The sequence below is a fragment of the Physella acuta genome, unplaced genomic scaffold (assembly GCF_028476545.2).
Source record: "Physella acuta isolate Inbredline_101_S28 unplaced genomic scaffold, ASM2847654v3 ptg000650l, whole genome shotgun sequence".
Classification (NCBI taxonomy): domain Eukaryota; kingdom Metazoa; phylum Mollusca; class Gastropoda; family Physidae; genus Physella; species Physella acuta.
Genome location: NW_026732169.1, coordinates 261,658 through 285,704, shown reverse-complemented (window position 1 = coordinate 285,704; position 24,047 = coordinate 261,658). Strand labels below are relative to the sequence as shown.

General features: G+C 36.0%; 1 protein-coding gene across 1 annotated transcript in view; it reads right to left on the bottom strand.

Moving 5' to 3' along the window:
- Positions 1 to 24,047, bottom strand: part of LOC131948581 (intermembrane lipid transfer protein VPS13A) — a 109,415-nt gene that overhangs the window by 52,791 nt on the left and 32,577 nt on the right. The window contains exons 2-20 of the mRNA XM_059310175.1: positions 22,708 to 22,863; positions 12,122 to 12,165; positions 11,336 to 11,378; positions 10,809 to 11,000; positions 10,215 to 10,282; positions 8,519 to 8,677; positions 7,460 to 7,552; positions 7,037 to 7,094; positions 6,190 to 6,311; positions 5,564 to 5,745; positions 5,067 to 5,211; positions 4,568 to 4,688; positions 4,315 to 4,412; positions 3,380 to 3,516; positions 3,037 to 3,128; positions 2,528 to 2,640; positions 1,937 to 2,074; positions 1,410 to 1,477; positions 1,018 to 1,096 (exon numbers count right to left, since the gene is read on the bottom strand). Of these exons, the coding sequence (XP_059166158.1) occupies positions 1,018 to 1,096; positions 1,410 to 1,477; positions 1,937 to 2,074; positions 2,528 to 2,640; positions 3,037 to 3,128; positions 3,380 to 3,516; positions 4,315 to 4,412; positions 4,568 to 4,688; positions 5,067 to 5,211; positions 5,564 to 5,745; positions 6,190 to 6,311; positions 7,037 to 7,094; positions 7,460 to 7,552; positions 8,519 to 8,677; positions 10,215 to 10,282; positions 10,809 to 11,000; positions 11,336 to 11,378; positions 12,122 to 12,165; positions 22,708 to 22,804 (2,049 nt within the window). The 5' untranslated portion in view covers positions 22,805 to 22,863. The remainder of the gene's footprint in view (positions 1 to 1,017; positions 1,097 to 1,409; positions 1,478 to 1,936; positions 2,075 to 2,527; positions 2,641 to 3,036; positions 3,129 to 3,379; positions 3,517 to 4,314; positions 4,413 to 4,567; positions 4,689 to 5,066; positions 5,212 to 5,563; positions 5,746 to 6,189; positions 6,312 to 7,036; positions 7,095 to 7,459; positions 7,553 to 8,518; positions 8,678 to 10,214; positions 10,283 to 10,808; positions 11,001 to 11,335; positions 11,379 to 12,121; positions 12,166 to 22,707; positions 22,864 to 24,047) is intronic.

Genomic DNA, 24,047 nt, shown 5'->3' with positions numbered 1-24,047 from the left:
AGATTCTATCAAAATTGCAATATCTAGTAACAACTGTAATCAACAACTCCTATCAGGTTCTCAAACAACAACAAAAAAACCTACACAAACTGAGCTTTGCATTTATTTTACAAGGCTGCCAAAACCTAACACAGTTCTTTACATTTTATTAGCCCATAATACTAGCAAAAACTTCCATCTAAACCAACTCTTTAGTAAATGATATGTACTTAGATTCTACCTTGCATGTTAAACATTAAAAAACATGTCCATTTAAACCAAGTAATGATATGTACTTAGATTCTACCTTGCATGTTAAACATTAAAAAACATGTCCATTTAAACCAAGTAAATGATATGTACTTAGATTCTACCTTGCATGTTAAACATTAAAAAACATGTCCATTTATACCAAGTAAATGATATGTACTTAGATTCTACCTTGCATGTTAAACATTAATAAAACATGTCCATTTAAACCAAGTAAATGATATGTAGTTAGATTCTACCTTGCATGTTAAACATTAAAAAAAACATGTCCATTTAAACCAAGTAAATGATATGTAGTTAGATTCTACCTTGCATGTTAAACATTAATAAAACGTGTCCATTTAAACCAAGTAAATGATATGTACTTAGATTCTACCTTGCATGTTAAACATTAAAAAAAACATGTCCATTTAAACCAAGTAAATGATATGTACTTAGATTCTACCTTGCATGTTAAACATTAAAAAAAATATGTCCATTTAAACCAAGTAAATGATATGTACTTAGATTCTACCTTGCATGTTAAACATTAAAAAAAACATGTCCATTTAAACCAAGTAAATGATATGTACTTAGATTCTACCTTGTATGTTAAACATTAAAAAAAACATGTCCATTTAAACCAAGTAAATGATATGTACTTAGATTCTACCTTGCATGTTAAACATTAAAAAAAACATGTCCATTTAAACCAAGTAAATGATATGTACTTAGATTCTACCTTGCATGTTAAACATTAAAAAAAACATGCATGAGTATTTCTCTTACCTCCAGAGACACATCTTTTGGCTGTAACTCACTCTCTATTCGCAAGGTGCCCAAATCAATAATTAGCACATTGCCACCTCTACAAATATATAAAATTGAAGCTAACTTAACAAAAAAATATCAAATTACACCTTTGTTCACTTGGAAATCAAATTCACAAGATAGTAGGATGTGTAATTTAATTTATAATTTAATTTTAATAAAATTTAATTAATTAATTTAATTTTAATAAAATATTTTATTTAACACTGCATCCTATATATTGTAAATTATAAGCACTGGTTAAAAAGTAGGCCTATTTTACATCAGACATATTGTATAGTCTCAAACATTTGTAAAGCTAAATGATAATAGAAAACAATATTGTAAAATAAGTTTTGGACACAACTGACCTATGTAGAGTTCCATATTCTGGCACCACAATGTATGGAGATCTCATGTTCAAAGCTATGTGAATGGTCTGTTCAAATATTCAACACATTTTAAAATGTAAAATTAATGATTAATTACTTCAAATCAAAAGCATAGCTAGGGTAGGGCAGGTGGGGGAATTGCCCAGGGTGCAGGGGGGGCACCATATAAGGTAGAAAAAATAACTGGTTAAAAAATAGATTGCTATTTGGCTTGATGGACTGATTTAACTATTTTCAATGTCAACTTTGAGACACCAAAATACAAATGGTTAAGAAACAGTAAAATGAGGGAGGGAGTGAGTAAAATTGAAAGTTCGCCCATGCCATCAGAATGGGTGGCTATGCTGATTGCTTCAAATATTTTTAAATTTTTAAATCAATTAATTGAAATAAAAAAAACTCAATTTTTCTTCCTATGAAGGGAGTCTAAGAATTAAGGAAACAAAATGATATAAAATTAGACCACATTTTCAGGCTTGCTATTAAGTTTTTTAGAGTCAGCTCACCGTGTGTGTTTCAATGATGTACTGTAGCCCTGCCTTGCTGACCGAGGCTACACTGGTCAAGGTCTCCACTGCAGCAGATCTGATATCCAGCCCTCCATGGGGCAGCTGGAAAAATGCGGTCACTTCAGAAATTGAATGCTGCAAGGGGAAATCATTAGTTAGACTCTTTAGATAAAACAGTTATAAAACAAATAAATAACAAAAAACACCTTCTTGTTGTATTAGTTGAAGCACATTTATAAAATATAACAGAACATTAAATAAACAAATTCACGGAAGAAAAAAAAAAAGTAGGCCTACACTAAAATAGGTATTCTTTCTTTAAAAATGGAATGAAGATGTACTTTTTAAAAATATCAATATAAATGTATATTGTGGTTTAATAGAGAGGTCCATTGAACACACTCAAATCTGGTGATAGCTTAATTCAGATGGATAAAAACCAATGTTCTTCTGCTTTGATTAAAGAAAGATGTAACTCTACTAAAGTTTATAAAAAAAAACCCATCAGGTCTTAGGGAGTCAGTGTAATTTAGTTTGAATTCACTAGAAGAAATTAATTATGTTGTAGAAAAAATTTAAAGCACAAACCTCGTCATAAACTATTTCAACTGGCTGCACATTCATTCTGAGTGAGTAGTCAGCTTCAATGTACAGGGGCTTGGACTCAAAGTCCAGTGTGAAAACTTGGTTGACAGAGGGCGCTGTAGGGAGGCACAATTCTGTTTTATTGGTATGGTTATTGGAGTTAATATTTGGCAACATTGCTGGGGTAAAGGTAGTGTATGATAGCTTGAGTGATGAAAGTCACAAATGATTCATGTTTTAAACAGTTAAACAAAAGCTTACAATGTGCAAGAGAAAAAAAAGAAAAAATTTGTTTAAGTTTATCATAATATAGAATAAAAAAACTATTTTAAAGTGGAATTATGTAAATCTTATAGTTTAAGAATCTTAGTTTTAGAATCTTTTAGTAATAATTTTGTACATTTGAAATAACCATGTCTTTTCAAATTGAATTTCAGGATTAATCAATCTTATTTAGCAGTAAGGCTTTTCTCATTTTAAAATATATGAAAGAAAAGTTCCTATCAACCTACCATAGACACCAATATCAGATGTTAGAATAGGAATCAGCTCATGTTCTATAGAGGCTCCTTCCACAGCAAAGCTTTCTGTGTTGCATGAGATTCTAAAAATAGTTTTTAAATAATTTCTTTAAATATGTACATTAAGGGAAATATTTTAAACGATGAATCACTTTCTTATAAAGTAAAAAAAAAATTGGTCAACTAATATTTAAATTCAGCCTCAATTTGTATTAATGAACTCATTGTTATAATTCACAAAAGAAAAACAGGCAAGACAATAAGTTTATTACAGTATGAACAATGAAAATTAATTTTTTGTTGAAATAAATGTAATGTTAACATTTTTTTTTACCTGAAAGCTTCGTTGCCTGGACGATGTTCAAAAGTGGAGAGAAGATGGGTCACGGAAACCTGGAGAATTTTCTTGCTGTAGTTGACCATAGACACACAGCATCTCTTAAGTATCACTTGGATCTTTGATGCAACATACTGAAAGTAATCAAGTTCAGCAACATACTGAAAGTAATCAAGTTCAGCAACATACTGAAAGTAATCAAGTTCAGCAACATCCTGAAAGTAATCAAGTTCAGCAACATCCTGAAAGTAATCAAGTTCAGCAACATACTGAAAGTAATCAAGTTCAGCAACATACTGAAAGTAATCAAGTTCAGCAACATTCTGAAAGTAATCAAGTTCAGCAACATACTGAAAGTAATCAAGTTCAGCAACATCCTGAAAGTAATCAAGTTCAGCAACATACTGAAAGTAATCAAGTTCAGCAACATACTGAAAGTAATCAAGTTCAGCAACATCCTGAAAGTAATCAAGTTCAGCAACATACTGAAAGTAATCAAGTTCAGCAACATCCTGAAAGTAATCAAGTTCAGCAACATACTGAAAGTAATCAAGTTCAGCAACATCCTGAAAGTAATCAAGTTCAGCAACATACTGAAAGTAATCAAGTTAAGCAACATACTGAAAGTAATCAAGTTCAGCAACATACTGAAAGAAATCAAGTTCAGCAACATACTGAGAGTATGATAGTATAAAAATAAACACAAATGTAGTCTTAAACACAAAAAACCTTTTTCATCTTCTCTGCATCTGCAACTTTTATAACACTGGTTCTAAAGATATTAAATTTCTTTTTTATTAAATGTCTTTTTTGCAGCCATGGTGATGGCAAAATAAAAAGTACGTGTTTTTAATCTATGTTGAAATAATAATCGAACCCATCTCGTCAAATTTGAGTGCCTCCATTAGAATTATATAAACAATATTTCCCACCTTTTTGGGATAAGCCTGGTTGTTTAATGACTCATCATAACCTATCCCTGCATAGAGGCTTTCTTTCTGCTCTGCTGTCAGGTTTGATAGCCAATCTTCTGAAATTTTTAAATTATGTAATTAGATTTTTAAAAATCAGTATTACTTAAAGCAAAAAATGCACTTCTTAAAAAAAAAATTAAATGGGCAAATTATTGAAAAAAGTTGTCTTTAGGGTAAGAACATCGTAGCTGTATAAAGTGTTGATGTTTACTTTTGGGTTTATCCACCTCCACTGTAACATCTTCTTCATCACTGCTACCAAACCATGAGCTGAACCATCCAGTTTTTTTCTTTACTGTTCTTTTGGCTCTGTCAGGAGCTTCTCCAGCAAACTGGCAATATAAAAAAAAACAACGATATGCCAGATTTCGTCAAATCAACAATCATATCTTTATTTTGATTTGATAATAAGATGATGACCAAAAAAGAATTAATTTGGAAATGATATTTTTAAAAAATTCCTATAACTTTTAAAATTGTATACATTAACCAGTGTCAAAATAGCTAAATTGCTGTATTGAATAATTCAATATTTTTCTTTAAAATTCAGTACAAGCCTACAATCTAAAACCTACTCATACAGTTTTTGTAGTTTATTTTAAAATAATATGTGCAGAACATCAACATTTTGATACAATTTTTGACTTACTTCAACTGCATTACACATAGTAATCACTGACCAAATAGAAAACAACAAAGAAATCTATAACCTCAAGTTTTGCTTGAGTCCTGGCAATGAGAATGTTTGTAACATCTAAAGCATCTTCCAGCTGTTTGAGTTTATCCTGGGTGGATTTTGTCTCAGGTTCCTCCAAATGTTTCTTGTAGAGATTTTTGTACTTCTTATATTTAGACCTTCAAAATTTATAATCTCACATTAGAAACATACATTTAATGAAACTAGAAAGCAAAAACTAACCAACTTAGTACTGTAATTTAACTTTGAAATAGCTGATACATGCACAAAATGGAATTATGAAATAAAAATATTACTGTGTCAAAATCACAAATTACAGGAAACAAATGGGTATGTATTAAAAATACTTTAAGAAGACATAATATAGGTTTAAATTGTATTAAAGGTCTAATCAGAGTTTCCGCCCTGTAAAAAGGTTTCTGTCAACAAGCAAACAAGCAGCTTCTGTATGATGAAATATTTAATCAGTATAGAAACTTGGTTATTTACTATGCCAATCTCTAGGCCTACCTGTGCTCTTTTATTCGAGGCCATGAAAATGGACGAATGACCTCTTCTAAAATAGCTGTGTAAGAATAAATCCACCAGGATCGAGGGCTGACTTTGAGGCTGATATTTGGATGATACTTGCGATACCTTTGGTTGACTCTCATCAGTTGGAAGGAATCATTGAGATTGATAAGGTTTAAAAACTGAAACATTTTCAAAAAGAGGAGAACTTAGTTTCTATGCTAAAGACATAAAATTATAAAACATGGATCGACTATATTATGAACATTGAACAACTGCATTAATTTTTTACATCTTTTATTTTGGAATCTATTTACATATGCTGGGCAAATTTGAGCTATAAAAACATGTTGTTGATTTCTGTTGTTTTAATCACCACCTATTTTGCTATTTAAACCAATAATAATGCTGAACAAAAGAAGCCTACAACAATTTTTTTTTTTAATTATTAACTAATATGTGCATGTAAATACTGAAAAAATATTGATTAACTAAAAAGTGATAATTATATATATTACCACTCAAAAGAAAAGCTCTAAATATGTTCAAAGGTTTGAAAGAACTAACATTCTTTTTGAAATATTTTTTCAAGCTTATTCAAACCAGCAGCTAATGGAAAATCTGACCTGTTGCCTTGAGAGTAGAACCTCCACCTCATCAACAGTGAAGTCCATGAAGAGTTTAGGCAAGGTGAAGTTGTTCTCAGTGTTGATGATCAGCCGGGCTTGGGCAGCCACTGGCTCCATGACTGGGGGAACAGGGGCAATGAGGTGCATCAAACAAACACTAAAACTTAACTATAGAAATAGTTCATCTTACAAAACAACACCAACTTGGAGAATAATGCTTGAGCTGCATCCAACAAGCTACCTTTACACAACTGGGTAATTGAGAAAAGTGGTTATACAGTCACTTAGCAAAATTTGGCCAGATAATTTAGTCTCTTCAGTCCATCAACAATTTTATTTATAAAACTTTTTTTTTGTTTCACAAGTTAAATTTCAGAAATTAACAAACCAGTTGATATAATAATAAAATATTCTTTAAATTTTATAAATGTGTTTCCTTTAGAGATATGAGAGAAACACTGCTAAGGGGGGTCTATCTATTAAGTTTTGAGCCATGAATACATAAATCAACGATCTCAGCACAATTTCAGCAATTCACTGCTCTGCCCTACTGTGTATTAATAGAGTATAGTATTTGGATTTGACCACTAACTTAGCTTGCAAAATAATGGCAATGTTCTTTAACATGTACTGTATTTAAGCAATTAACACTATGACTGTTTGTATGAGATTTTAATGGCATTTTTAAATGCATGACATCAACAGGATTAATAACATGTATCCATGTCTAATACAGTGTCAAAAAATCTCATTAAAAGCATTTTTTTCTAAAATATTCTGTTAAAACTTCCTGAATGTCTTGCTGTGAAAATGATCCCCGTTTTTAAAGAAATTCAAAACTCACTGAAATCAAGTTCCTCCTCAAAAATGGTGTGAGAATCTATTGATATTCTAAGAAGATTCTGGGGAAAAAATAGAACAAATACAAAATTCCAAAAAACATTTTAAGAGGGATTTTATATAAAGTGATAATATAATTTGAAACAAAAGAGAAATAAATTAAAAAAAAAAATAGTTTAGCTTTAAGAATAATATAACTTATTTATTTTTTAAGAGCAAAAAAATATATTAAACAATTTAACTGATATTTTAATTGCTAATATTTCAGTTTCAATATGATTATTAATAAGCTGAAAAGCTTATGAATGTTTAATTCTCAAATACTTATTAAAAAATTAAATAGCATCTTCCTAGGAACTACAACAAACAATAAGAAAAGTATTTTAGTTGATGTAGAACTGTAATTAATACAAGTACTAAGACATACCCGCCAACCATCTGTGTTAAGTCGAGACTTCAAGAGGTGTTGCTCTGGTACATAAGGGTTCCAGTACACAGAGAGTTCATCCATTTTCAGCATCTGTTACAGAGTAACCACACTGGTGTATTAACAAATTGAATGAGCTAAAACTATATATCTTTTAAAAATCATTTACATTACACATTCAACTTTGCCAAAAGTATGCCTACTAAAAATGTATTTCAACTGACATCTATCTGGAAACAAAATACTTGTGATTATAAAACGTTTAAACATAAAAAAAAAAATTCCGATTATAAAACTTTTAAGCAAGAAGACTTGTCATTACATAACAAGAAAAGGAGTTTTTTAAAGAATGTAAACTCCTGATATAAGAAATAATTTTAGTTTAAGCTTTCAAAATATTAAATATCTTATAATAGTTTAGCTATGTACAATTGATGTACTATTCTCTAAATAAATGTGGACAGCTGTGTTGAGGTGAAAATCTCTCATGTGTACAGGGAGTGATTCAGTGCAATCATGATCATTTAAATTGTAAGTAATGATCCAAAATAAAAAAAGAGGTAAACTAAAATAGAATGCTAGAAATATTTAAAAAGTACTGTCGTTATTGATATAGAATAAACACAGCCTTAGCAGGCATTGTAGTATTTTTAAAAACCCACAAAATTACAGCTAAATTTAATGTAACAGTGTTCGTAAATCAAAACAGTGACCCATTTTGTGTATCACAGTGACCCACCTTGTGTATCCCAGTGACCCACCTTGTGTGTCCCAGTGACCCACCTTGTGTATCCCAGTGACCCACCTTGTGTATCACAGTGACCCAATTTGTGTATTCCAGTGACCCACCTTGTGTATCCCAGTGACCCACCTTGTGTATCCCAGTGACCCACCTAGTGTATCCCAGTGACCCACCTTGTATATCCCAGTGACCCACCTTGTGTATCAGTGACCCACCTTGTATCCCAGTGACCCACCTTGTATCTCAGTGACCCACCTTGTATCCCAGTGACCCACCTTGTGTATCCCAGTGACCCACCTTGTATCCCAGTGACCCACCTTGTGTATCATGTTTGGCACTGTATCTGAGCCTCGAGGCTGCCAGTGAGAGTCTGTAGAACACACCAGCAGCTGCTTGAGCATGAGGCCACAGGCAAATGCGTGGTCTCCGTTGGTGATGGTATCCTCGTAGCGGACATGGATGTGGCGTATTGACAGCTGACATTTGAATAAAATACAAAGTTAATGTTGGGTATTGACAGCTGACATTTGAAATAAAATACAAAATTAATGTGGGGTATTGACAGCTGACATTTGAAATAAAATCCAAAATTAATGTGGGGTATTGACAGCTGACATTTGAAATAAAATACAAATTAATGTGGGGTATTGACAGCTGACATTTGAAATAAAATACAAATTAATGTGGGGTATTGACAGCTGACATTTGAAATAAAATACAAAATTAATGTGGGGTATTGACAGCTGACATTTGAAATAAAATACAAAGTTAATGTAGGGTATTGACAGCTGACATTTGAAATAAAATACAAAATTAATGAGGGGTATTGACAGCTGACATTTGAAATAAAATACAAAGTTAATGTAGGGTATTGACAGCTGGCATTTGAAATAAAATACAAAATTAATGTGGGGTATTGACAGCTGACATTTGAAATAAAATACAAAATTAATGTGGGGTATTGACAGCTGACATTTGAAATAAAATACAAAATTAATGTGGGGTATTGACAGCTGACATTTGAAATAAAATACAAGATTAATGTGGGGTATTGACAGCTGACATTTGAAATAAAATACAAAATTAATGTGGGGTATTGACAGCTGACATTTGAAATAAAATACAAAATTAATGTGGGGTATTGACAGCTGACATTTGAAATAAAATACAAAATTAATGTGGGGTATTGACAGCTGACATTTGAAATAAAATACAAGATTAATGTGGGGTATTGACAGCTGACATTTGAAATAAAATACAAAATTAATGTGGGGTATTGACAGCTGACATTTGAAATAAAATACAATATTAATGTGGGGTATTGACAGCTGACATTTGAAATAAAATACAAAATTAATGTGGGGTATTGACAGCTGACATTTGAAATAAAATCCAAAATTAATGCTGTGAAGGACAGACCGGCCAAAACAAATTGGAAATGGTCAGCTGTAGGAGCAACAGCAGGAATGATGTAGACTAGGGGAATCACCAGAACCAAGTACGATGGAGAGGTGTGGGTGCATCCCAATGCTTCACAAGGGATCCATAGGAATAATGGTGATAATGATGATGATAGATTATATGCGAAATAAATGACAAATTGATGTTGACGAATTAGCTAACTATTAATGCAGTAACTGTTCTTATTGAGGGACCATATCAGATATAGAGTTGTATTTATATGCTGTTATATTTTGAACGAACAACAGATATAGACTGGTTTATTGGCAATAAAAATATAAACAACTTATGTGAGCTGGTATAGTGATAATATTATATATATATATATATATATATATATATATATATATATATATATATATATATATATATATATATATATATATATATATATATATATAAATATATATATAAATATATATATAAATATATATATTAAATATATATATTAAATATATATATAAATATATATATATTAAATATATATATAAATATATATATTTGAAATCTACTGATCTAGCTGTCCAATACAAATTACAAACAATAATATACCTGTAGCCTGGTTAGCAGATTAACTGACAACTTCTCCACAAAGGTTGGGTTGTCATTGGCCTTCTTCACTGAAAGAGATCAAGAATGAATTCTTTTATTGATAAAATGCTTAATAAAGACAATGACATAAACTGTGGGTGTGTGGAGATAATTTGGCCCCAAACCGAACTTGCTGGTAGCATTAGTCAATACATTTATTGATTTTGTTTATTTAATACACTTAAAATGTTGCCACATAGGTAGCAGAGTTTCTTCCAGGCATCTCTTCGGCAGGTTAGAGCCCCACCCCCACAGAAAGTCTACCGCCCCCCCCCCCCTCCCCCCCCCCCCCGAACAAAATGAAATTTATAAAGAAAATATAAGCTTTTAACAGTGCTCCCCCCCCCCCTCCAGAGAAAAAAGTCTGGAAGAAACACTGATAGGTAGTAAATTTTAAAGGAGATTTTATTTGGCAATGTATAGACCTGGACTTATGATTGTAACTCACACTTTCCATTTAACAGCTAACAGATTGATGAAATGCTAGTTACATTGATCTGATTAGGGACAAGCCAACCCTCACTTGCCAACCCTGACTTGCCAACCCTGACTTACCAACCCCTTCAATGGCAGATTGTTCAATGGACTCCAGCAATTGTCTCTTGAAGGCATTTTGAAACTGCCTCTCTTTTTCTGGGTCGTACTGTCTGTCTGTGATTGGTCCAGCCAGAATAAAGACATTTTCTATGGCCACGTGAATGTCTGATGAAAACAGCTTGGTCCATTGGATGTCTATCTTTAGGTGACCTGAAATATGAAAAAAAATTAGCCTAAAGTAAGAGATTTAATAAATCTTCATTCTAGGACAATGCCCACCAACCTATAATAGGACAGTGCCCACCCACCTATACCAGAACAATGCCCACCCAATGCCCAGATAGGATGTTTTCCTGTCACTTTTGATCTTAGAATGGTAAAATAGCCATATATATATATATATATATATATATATATATATATATATATATATATATATATATATATATATATATATATATATATATATATATATATATATATATATATATATATATATATATAAAGCACTAGACAGAACAAAACAAAAGCTAAACAATACTCACCAATATGGCCTGCCTTCACTTCCACTGGAAGATTGAGTTCAGTCTGCAAGTTTAGAAAATAGTGTTTTTACATATATGCTTTGATCTACCCCCCCTCCCAATCTTGAAGAAGATTGTCTGGAAGAAGCCTCTCTTCTCTATCCCTCCCTCCCATCCCACCAGAGGTGCATGCATACAGCCATTTATCCACCACTACAATCAACTAGTGACAGTTATTTTATATAACTCTTTCTATATCTAGACTATATTGAATGAAAAAGAAAGATTGTGCAATAACTATTGATTGATAGTATTGAGCATGTAAGAATGCATCATGAATAATATAATATACATAGGGCCTATAATTATTATATAATTATATAATTAGGGGTCATCCGTAAGCAGTATCACACTTATTAAAACGATTTTTACCCCCCATCATCCCCCATTAATCGACCATAATACACCTCAGCAGCTATCTAAAAATGTACCAGCACACTATCTGAATACCATCATCCGCTATTCACACATCCTCACAACACCTCCCTCCCTCATCCCCCTCCCCCCCCTCAGCGTGTGGCATTGGCATTTATGGATGACCCCTTTGCTTAGAGAGCCTAAAACAAATTGTAAAAGAAGTCTGCTAGAGATTTAATTTATTAAGGAAGTGCAATCTTCAAGTAGACCTATATCTCACTTTTTTTTTTTTTACACTTCAACCACATACCTCTAGGCATGGCTATTCAAAAAGATAGATATAAATATATTTTTTGAAAACCAGGCTATAAATAAGAGGAAATGCATTACCAGGGCTTCCGGTCTGAGCTGTAGGTCTGTAAGCTCGATGTCCCCTGTAGGAAGAGAGAAATCAGAGAGCTGTTATGTTAGAATGATTTCGCTATTTCAGATTCGCATTCAATCACGCGGCTTATTTTTCTTTCGCACGATAAATATCATAATAATTTCCTCTCTGACACTCGTGGGTGTGGAACTTGGTGTACAAAAAAAAAACAATAACACTGGCTCAGTGTCAGTTAGATAAATTCATATTTCATAAACTTCTGTTACGTTTTCCGTTGTTACCCTGGTCCTAAACCTCAAAGTAGCAATGACCCCATGGTTAACCATCGCCTTGACCTTGACCCTGACCCTAAACCTCAACGTAGCAATGACCCCATGGTTCACCATCACCTTGACCCTAACCCTAAACCTCAACGTAGCAATGACCTCATGGTTGATCATCGCCTGGACCCTGACCCTAAACCTCAACGTAGCAATGACCTCATGGTTGATCATCGCCTTGACCTTGACCCTGACCCTAAACCTCAACGTAGCAATGACCCCGTGGTTGACCATCGCCTGGACCTTGACCCTAAACCTCAACGTGCAATGACCTCATGGTTGATCATCGCCTTGACCATGACCCTAAACCTCAACGTAGCAATGACCTCATGGTTGATCATCGCCTTGACCTTGACCCTGACCCTAAACCTCAACGTAGCAATGACCTCATGGTTGATCATCGCCTTGACCTTGACCCTGACCCTAAACCTCAACGTAGCAATGACCCCATGGTTGACCATCGCCTTGACCATGACCCTAAACCTCAACGTAGCAATGACCTCATGGTTGACCATCGCCTTGACCCTGACCCTAAACCTCAACGTAGCAATGACCTCATGGTTGATCATCGCATTGACCTTGACCCTGACCCTAAACCTCAACGTAGCAATGACATCATGGTTGATCATCGCCTTGACCTTGACCTTGACCCTAAACCTCAACGTAGCAATGACCCCATGGTTGACCATCGCCTTGACCATGACCCTAAACCTCAACGTAGCAATGACCTCATGGTTGACCATCGCCTTGACCCTGACCCTAAACCTCAACGTAGCAATGACCTCATGGTTGATCATCGCCTTGACCTTGACCATGACCCTAAACCTCAACGTAACAATGACCCCATGGTTGACCATCGCCTTGACCTTGACCCTAAACCTTAACGTAGCAATGACCCCATGGTTGACCATCGCCTTGACCCTGACCCTAAACCTCAACGTAGCAATGACCCCATGGTTGATCATCGCCTTGATCTTGACCCTGACCCTAAACCTTAACGTAGCAATGACCCCATGGTTGACCATCGCCTTGACCTTGACCATGACCCTAAACCTCAACGTAACAATGACCCCATGGTTGATCATCGCCTTGATCTTGACCCTGACCCTAAACCTCAACGTAGCAATGACCCCATCATTGTCCATCGCCTTGACCCTGACCCTAAACCTCAACGTAGCAATGATCCCATGGTTGACCATCGCCATGACCCTAACTATAAACCTAACTGACCCTAATAGCAATACCGATAGAAGAAAAATTCATTATTATGATGATATATTGTCTTAAACGTATTGATTTCCTAAGAAGTTTCTTTTTTAGATAAATATCTTCCAAATTGTTTAATCATATTCAATGAAATGGTTTTTGTTAGCATTCAATAGTATGACTAACTTTTCTATTTTCTATAATCTATAGTGTTGTAGGTTACATGTTTTCTTCTTCTTCGTCGTTCTAAACATATTTTATACTGAAGGAATCATACAACAAGAACAACATCGTGGATGAACTGCACGGTCGTCTCCGACTTGCAAACTCCGCATACCATATCTATGGGGTGTTTTGGGGCCAGAGTCTAGAGTCTAGACGGTCTTGTGTTAGAACATGTGTAACACATACAGTGGTTACCAGTCGGCGGGGGGGGGGGGATAATTTATAATTTATTTGGTTGCGGCCCCTATGGGACCGCAACTGTTGATGTATTTTTTTTTTCTGTGAGCGATGTTCCCCATGTTCCCATGTCATGTGACCTGGGACCCTGGGTAGTTGTTCCTGTGTCCGCGGCATTCAAACCCCAAGCTGCGAATGACAAGGACCGTCCAGTTGTTTAACTTGGTTATGTAGACCTAACGATACAAAGGTATTGTAAATTATATTTTATATTACTTGTTTTTCATCATACTAGGGCCGCATGTTGCGGACTAGCTATGTGAAGTCTTTTACTTAAATTACTTGTGTTGTGTTATTCCTACTGATGCCGCATGTTGCGGACTAGATCTAGTTAGGTGAAGTATTTACATTGAGAATACTTGTTTGCAGTATTGTATACTGGCCGTAAGCTTCTATTTTATGACACCCATGTATTTATGCTATAGCCCACACGTGGTAGTGTATTGTTTGTTTACATTTGTTTTAGGGCTATATACTGTACATTACTGTACAAATACTATACATTGATTTGAAAAGCAAGGCCTTCAGATAGATACTCCGCCTACGAGTACCAACTTATATATAGTCCAACGTCTCCGTTTTTTATGTTCTATATGCATATTCATACATAAACATAAGAATTATGGAAGCCATAAAGCGTTAGAGTGACATAAAATCAGCTATAGACGTTGTGTAATGATCTACTGAAACGTGTTGCGCATGTGAAAATGCCGCTTAAAATGGCGGCCCGATCTAAGTTACAGACAACCAGACCTAAAAATAGACAATTTTTTTCATAATATCAGGCTCATAGATGTCTTGCACGGTGGAACAATTTTTAAAAAAAAAAACGCACAACAACAAAGCATATTTTGATAGGGTATTTTATAAAATCGCCAATTCATTATTTATAATAAAAACAATTTTAATGAAAAGATGTTTGATCACGCATATAATACAAAACTGCGCTGTTTACATCGAATTCTAGAAACGGTTTAATATTTTTTTGTCAATATATTTAGTGATTAATAATGGCAAGTCATAGTTGACGATATGCCTCGGTGGGTAAGTCCGTATCATACAGCAGTATAGAACTAGATATGTGGGCAAGTCCATATCATACAGCAGTATAGAACTAAATATGTGGACAAGTCTATGTCACACTGTAGGAAAGCCCTTTATTTTAGCAGCAGTGTTTTTTCCCATACATCTCTTGGAAGACCCCCCCCCCCCCCCACTTCCAGACGAAATCGAAAAACAATTATAAATGATAAAGAAAATATATACTATAGCCAGCGTATGTCTTCCCCCTCCCCCCCATCCCGCAAAGTTTCTAAAGTAGGCCTACACAACTGGCTATGTAATGTATTCAAGGCATTTGAACTATATTTATCTCCACAGCTATACCAAACATTACATTGTCCATATAGTAAAAGTGCCGTTTTCTTTATCAACACTTCCTCTTTATGGCGCTTCTGCAAGTTTGGGGCAAGAGTTTCTTTCTATCAACAGCTCAATGAAAACGTTTCTTTAAAGAGTTTTCCCGAAAGTTATCGAAATGCCAGCATGAATATTTGATGAAGTTCGCGGGAAGCTAGGAGGGGATTGTGCAAGAATTGTGTGTAATGGTCCTAATACTCTCGCCACAGGAACATTACGTTCAGCCAAACAATGACAACATACGTCCATAGTTTCTTACAGGCATCTCTTCGCCCCCCCCCCCCCCCCCCCCCGAAGAAAGTCTACCGCCCCCCCCCCCCCCCGAGAACGAACATGAATTTATATGGAAAATATATACTTATACCAGTGTCCGCCCCCCCCCCCCCTCCGGAAAATGTAGTCTGCCCCCCCCCCCCTCCCCGAAAATATTAAGTGCCCCCCCCCCCGGAGAAAAAGTCTGAAAGAAACACTGCATACGTCCGTCGGGTAACCACTTACCAGGTAAATGGTCTTAGAACGGTGACAGGACACATGATCTCACGGACAAAGGATATATGGACCAATGATTTCAGGGCTAATGATCTCAGGGCAATTGATCTTAGGACTAAAGATCTCAGACACAAAACGATTCAGGATTTTTATAAATCTAAGAACAAAGGACCTCAAAGACAAACTATCTCCGGGACAAAATATATCACGGACAAAATATCTCAGATAAAATATCTCACAGATAAAATATCTCAGGACAAAATATTCCAGGACAAACTATCTCACTGACAAAATATCTCACGGACAAAATATCTCACGGACAAAATATCTCACTTTTGTTATGTAACCCTTTGTTTCTTGAATCTGACGTTTTTATGTGGAAAAAGTGTCAATAATTTATACCAGCTCGCATTTTTCATGATAACGTTTGTCTGCCACACACTAGTTTGAAACTCCCAAAGGAAAAGCAGCGCGTATGAGCTAATACAGACGGCAATATCAGCTGACAGTAAGATAAGGCTTCTAGAATAATGTTCTAGTATTGGCGAGTAGCTAAAACCCGAGGTCGCCGAAATCTGAGTCGCCAAGACCTGACTCGCCACAACCTGAGCAGCTAAACCTGATTCGTCAAAATCTCGACTCTCCAAGACCTCGATGAGCAAGTCCTAAGTACGCAGTAGTGGTCTGATAGTGGTCCCGAACATTTAACGACTATCATCATCGACAACCCTCATTCACCCCTGCTGGGTTCGGTGAGAGCGGGACATTAACCCTGTGTTAATTACCTCCGGTAGATCCCCTGCCAAGAAAAACTGCAGTAGGACATCGCCGCCCCCCCCTCCCCCTTCCTCATGGTCGATTCAAATTGACCCTAAACCTAACTAGGATAGGGCTAGAGTTCGGTATAGTGTACCAAGCTGGATATGGACATGAATTAGCATACGTATACGTTTTATTCACAAGAAGTGGGGGGGGGGGAGGGAGCTATTACCCGATGAGAAGAGTAGTCAAGGGCGGTATACTGACTTGAACCCGGATTCGTACTCGAGACTAAAACGGTTTAGCAGTCTAGCGCTCTACCGCTAGGCCACTCCGTCCCTCTGATGATATTGGTAGTTTATTTATCAAGCCATGTGTAGCCTATCCTATTATCATATCAGTGTTTTGTTCTTCAGCCAGGAACTGGTAAATTGTTTTAGCAGCGGTTATTAATTATGATGTTAGCATTGCAATGGTTATTAATTATGATGTTAGCATTGCAACGGTTATTAATTTTGATGTTAGCATTGCAATGGTTATTAATTATGATGTTAGCATTGCAACGGTTATTAATTTTGATGTTAGCATTGCAATGGTTATTAATTATGATGTTAGCATTGCAACAGTTATTAATTATGATGTTAGCATGATTATCTAAAGAGCTTCTCCGATACATGTACTTGTATTTATAGCCAACTCCAACTTTTTAAAAAAAAGAGCTAAACTAAAACGAATATTGCTATGTATTGAAGTTACATAATATTCTCAAAATAAACAATGCAACCATATTGTAAAAGAAAACCATTTTTTTTTTAATTAACCGTGCACTTTAATTCCCTTATCGTGACAAAAAATTCCGCACGTTTCCCTTAATCGATAACCCGATGATCCATTGACCTTGTTGATCTGATTGGGTATTCAAATGCAACCACCAAACGTCATGTCAACAAATATTGATTCTTCTAATACATCGATCTGTAGCCGATCGATGGTGTCTTGTCTTCGCTCTGATGGAGCCGATAGTTTTCACATAGAGCGTTCCCGTCTCGCTTGCTAGTTGATACGATTACAGGAAATCAATTGTTTGTTTTGTGTTTTCAATGGGCTCGTCCTTCCACGAACAAATTTTTATTAAAATATAAATATGTTATGGTAGTATAACGCCTACGATGCCTTAACCAAAGTGATTTAGCCAGATGATAATTACGGAAAAAATATAAATATATGATATTGTAGTATAACGCTCACTGTTCCGCGAACAAATTATTACTAAAATATAAATATTATATAGTAGTATAACGCCTACGATGGTTTACCAAAGTGATTTAGTCTGCAGATAATCCCATGTAAAACTAGTTCACATGATAGGCTATGTGGCTAGGTGTTGGTGGTACAGTTAGGACAGATTTAGTTTTGTTTTCTTTGACTTATGACAGGTACAAATTAGAGCTGGGTACATTTTTTTCCTCTTAATTCTATTGTTAGAAGGGATTTCTTACAACGCAATTTAAGCATTACATGCGCCATATAGGCCGTTGACTCCGATTTCAGTCTGCTTTTCTTTTTTGATTTGCTTCCATAGCCTTTGTCCAACCAAGAACAAACTATAAGCTAGTAATTGTTTGATTTTGGAGTTGTCTGCACTAGAAGATTTGCTGTCCCCATCTATCGAGCCTCATCTGCCCGAGGATTTGAACTCGGCACCTTTCGGCTTAGCAGCCTTGAGCTGACCCGACCACTTAGAGCTCAGTAAAATTCTATAGGTTCAAGTCTAGAAACGAGAGTCCAGCTCTTGATTTAGCAAACCATACAAACCATACAGTACCCTGACCGCAGTAGAAAAAAACAACACCAACGCCATTAAGATATGAAGCACTAGAAATGTATCGACCGAGTTACAATACCCCAAAACCCAACAACAAACAAATATGGGACGAAAAATCATACCGGGGCTTGAAAGAGGCTTGATGTACTCGAAACAAAAAAGGCTTAGTGTACTGGAAAAAGGAAGCTTAGTGTAGAAAAAAGAGGCTTAGTGTACTAGAAAAAGACTTAGTGTACTAGAAAAAGACTTAGTGTACTAGAAAGAAGAGGCTTTGTGTACTAGAAAGAAGAGGCTTTGTGTACTAGAAAGAAGAGGCTTTGTGTACTAGAAAGAAGAGGCTTTGTGTACTAGAAAGAAGAGGCTTTGTGTACTAGAAAGAAGAGGCTTTGTGTACTAGAAAGAAGAGGCTTTGTGTACTAGAAAGAAGAGGCTTTGTGTACTAGAAAGAAGAGGCTTTGTGTACTAGAAAAAGACTTAGTGTACTAGAAAAAAAGAGGCTCAGTGTACTAAAAAAGACTGTGTACTAGAAAGAAGAGGCTTTGTGTACTAAAAAAAGACTGTGTACTAGAAAGAAGAGGCTTGGTGTGCAAGAAAAAAGGCTTAGTGTAGTTGAAAAAAGAGGCTTAGTGTACTAGAAATTGTGTTGTTTCAGAGTTAAATTTATGAAACTGTCCACAATACCACCAGATAAAAAATTGTGCAGTCAAATTTAAAAATGAATCGGTTGTCCTGATTAGCGGAGCATTTTTTCCCCTGGGTGTCGTATGTCAATGTCGTCCGCAAGAGGTGGGTCAGATGACGTGTGTGGGTGTAGTCTGGGCGAGACAGTGCTGGGCAGGGAATAGAGCTGAGGCAGCAGATTATACACAGTGTGGTAGTGTCATCGACGTTGATTAAGTGTGTAAGATCTGGTATCCGCGACCTCCCATAGCTTATCTAGTTTGTAAGATCTAATATATGTGACGTCCCATAGTTTAGCTCGGATGAATGATTTAGTATGTGTGTCGTCCCATTGCTTATCTAGTGTGTAATCTAGTATATGTGTCGTCCCATTGCTTATTAATCTAGTATATGTGATGTCATATAGTTCATATAATGTGTAGGATTTAATGTGTGTGTGATGTCACATAGCTTATCAAATGTATAAGGTCTAGCATGTGTGGTTGTGGGGTCCCATAGCATCATCTGTGTGTAAGATGTAGTATATGTGGCCACATAGCTTAACTAATATTTAGCCTAGTTGTGTCGTTATAAAGCTAATTATGGGTGCAATTTTATAATAAAATTTAGCCTGTAAAAAATAATTTTCAGATATTCAGATCAGGTCACCAACAGCCTCACATTTTTCACCAATTACAACAACCTAACACGCAATCGGATTTTAAAAAAACCAAAACGGAAATTTCCAAAGGCAACGAAACATTCTCTAATGCATGCAACTTGTATAATTTAGTATAAAGTATAAAATAATGTATTGTATCAGATAAATGACCAATATGTTTTTTTTTTATAGAAGAGATCCTCTTAACGTAATCCCAGTCTAAATAAACAAGCTAAAATTATGTGTAAGTAGCGTATGAGGTTTTAAAAAAAACAACAAAAAAACACAGGTTTGTCTTTCTTTATAAACTAACCGGCTGAGGCAGTGTCTCCCATTAGCCAGGCGGGCCTCAACAATGACAGGCCTATATTCAAAGTTACCAGATGTAATAATAATAATAAAAAGTATACATAGGTCGACTAGGATGCCTCCATCGGGTCATGTAGACAGAACTCGCCATTTTTCTAGTGGTACTTCAAGAAATCAAGCCTACCTAGATAGCCAGGGGAGTCAACCCAACACCACTCAATAAGGGAGAAAACCCAACCTTGCCGACGAAGGGCAAAGACAGGGGAGATCAATACCGACATTTGCTTGCTGCTATTTTTAGACTCGGTATTTTGTTCTAACGAAGCAGCTCGAAAATTGTTTCCCCATTACCGTGTTACATTCTGTATTACAGATAAAAAATGTAATGGCTTTCAAACACACCAGAAAATCTAATTGGTAATTTTTAAAACAAGATCAGTGCTAGATGGGAACTCTGTGATTGGAGTAATCACAGCCTACAACAGGATTCGATACACGAGTCGAATCCAGCCCCCAGGCTTTACTTATCTAGCGCATCCTTCCGACTACAACTTAAGTTTTGTATGAGTACAGCTAGATATCGGTATAGTCCTGGGACTGCCCAGATGCTGGTTATAAAATGTAGGTGTACATAATATACTACTGGCTAAAATATAAACACAGAAGGGGGGAGGAGGGGGTATACACACAAGTACACATTTATCATGTCTGATAGCTGTATATAGAAACATTCAACAAACATCTTAGTTAAACGTTTACTTAATTTTTTTTTAATTTTCTAACTAAAAATATAATGTGTTTTACCCTAGCAGGCAAAGTGAAGAAAAAAAAATAAAATACATGGTAGTGAAGTCTTGACTATGGTTCACATTGTAAAACTGGGCTGCACAATTTATATTATGCTGTAACATTGAGGCTGTTGGTGCAATCTCGTAAGGAGTAAGATCTACCACTAAACTTTGAAAAATAACCAAATCAATGCACGAGCCTCCAATTATTGGTGTTGGGACGCAAAACGTAAGGACACAGATCAATAATCAATCACTGGTCTGAATGGCGAGTAATCTAGTGTTAGCGCGCGCTTAAGTTCAATACATTATTAAACTAGCCGGGGGTACCAGCGTTCACGCTATGAAGTTGTTTTCTTTTTTGTTAGATTGTTATGATAAAAACCACATCAGCTTGTGATCACAGCAAGTTTCTCTAAGCTTAAAGAGTTGAATGATTTGGTTCATGGGTTTGAACGGGACTCAAGGCTGCTGGAAGGCTTTAGGTCCACCCATTATTGATTGACGCATGATGTATGATTGGAAATTTGAAGAAATGAGCCTTAGCATCGCCTAGCCATCACGATACAACACACACACGATACATTCACATACATTCACATACAGTGCTTAAAGAAATAGGTGGTCTTTGATTATCTAACCTATTGACCTGAGTTCTTAACTTAATAAAAAACTAATGTTGCGTAATATATATATATATATATATGTATATATATATATGTATATATATATATATATATATATATATATATATATATATATATATATATATATATATATATATATATATATATATATATATATATATATATAACCAATAACCCTAATACAAACGTGTATTGTTAACATTTCTTAATAAGCCGGATAATGGACACATTTTTAAATCTTTATTTGAGAGCCATACTAAAAGTTCTATTTTTAGTCTCTTCTAATTTTAACTCCCCTCCTATTTGTTTACCAATAACAAGATTTTTACAAGTGATGAAAAGAGACGCATTGCTTCGCCCAGTGAGCCGCTATCTTGAGCTATATCTGTCTATAGCTGATTTTTAACAATAATTGAAGCTAAACTTAATGAGAAGTATCGATGTGAATGATGAAAACCTATGCATGAATGAGTGTTACCTTAAAGCGGAGAAGGTCGTAGATTGAATCAGAACAGGATCGAAATCGTACCGTGTATTTTTTCCTGCCAGTATCGGTATTATAATTAAGGTTGAGAATACAATGAAGATATTGGTAGGGTAAGGGTTAAGATCGGAATTAGAACTAGGGCTGAGGCCAGGGTTAGAGTTACGGCAGCGATGCCAGAAAAAAAAAATACCGCTTCGACAACACCCTACCGACGTTTTAACACGTATTTTTATTCTAACCGTTTTAGTAAGTTTTACTGTTTCTTTCAGGCAACGTCCCAACCCCCTACTACCAGAACAAAATATAATTTATATTCAAATATACACTTCAACTGGTGTCCACCACCCCCGGGAATCCCACACACCCCGGAAATTTTCCATCCCCCGGAAATTTAAGTCCGCTCCCCCTTCCTGATTGATTCAATTGCTCCTGCCAAAGTGAAGAAAACTATCCGAAAAAAAAACACCCACTCCATCACCACATAGCTCTGTATGCGACTACACCTCCCCCCCCCCCCCACACCCCTCTATTACACAGACTCACGCGAAAGAGCACTCACCTTTGAAGACGCTGATGTTGAGGTTGCTCGTGTCCAAGTTGGACACATACCTGCCCACGTACTTGTTCAGTAGGTCAGCTACAAGCCCTTCAAGCATGGCTGCACGGTTGTGTCTTCCACGTCACTACAAGGTCATGGCCGTCCAGCGGGAATACCCTGAAACAAAAATAAAACACATTGGAGATCATGTGTTGGTTTACGACCGTGGGAATTCGGGATCATTAAACTAATGTGTGAGCAGGCTCATCGCACTAATGAAGTGATGTAACACGCTGGGTGGTCGTAGGATTGGTTACCATTAAAGCGTGGATGTAGACACACATTTTCGGCCTAGACATTAGCAGGTACATACGTTTGAAGCAGAAATAGCGTTACTGTTGTTACTGAAATAACAATATTGGTGATACATATTTGTTTTTTTTCAACGCTAAATGTAAAAAAAAGTAAAGTTCCCTTTTTGTACATGTCGGTCCATGGAGCAAGTGAAGTAGACTTCAAGGACTATTGTGCTCTACGCGTCTGTAATTGGCGTAGGAATAAATGTATATCCAGTAATGCTATTTTGTATCCAGAGATTTTTTTCTGAGGCACCGTAATACAGGCAAAAAGAGAGAGAGAGAGAGAAAGATAGTAGAAAAGCAAAAATTAAGGTGTCTCAAGAGGTCTCTACTGACCCCACTCAAGCTTTACCACACTGATTACAAGAAACCAACTGTGAGTCTGATCACACAGGCCACGTTAACGCTGCGAGTGATCACACAGGCCACGTTAACGCTGCGAATGATCACACAGACCATGTTAACGCTGCGAATGATCACACAGGCCATGTTAACGCTGTGAGTGATCACACAGACCATGTTAACACTGCGAGTGATCACACAGACCATGTTAACGCTGCGAGTGATCACACAGGCCATGTTAACACTGCGAGTGATCACACAGACCATGTTAACGCTGCGAGTGATCACACAGACCATGTTAACACTGCGAGTGATCACACAGACCATGTTAACGCTGCGAGTGATCACACAGACCATGTTAACACTGCGAGTGATCACACAGACCATGTTAACGCTGCGAGTGATCACACAGGCCATGTTAACGCTGCGAGTGATCACACAGACCATGTTAACACTGCGAGTGATCACACAGACCATGTTAACACTGCGAGTGATCACACAGACCATGTTAACACTGCGAGTGATCACACAGACCATGTTAACACTGCGAGTGATCACACAGACCATGTTAACGCTGCGAGTGATCACACAGACCATGTTAACGCTGCGAGTGATCACACAGACCATGTTAACGCTGCGAGTATTTGTATTGGGTTTAGT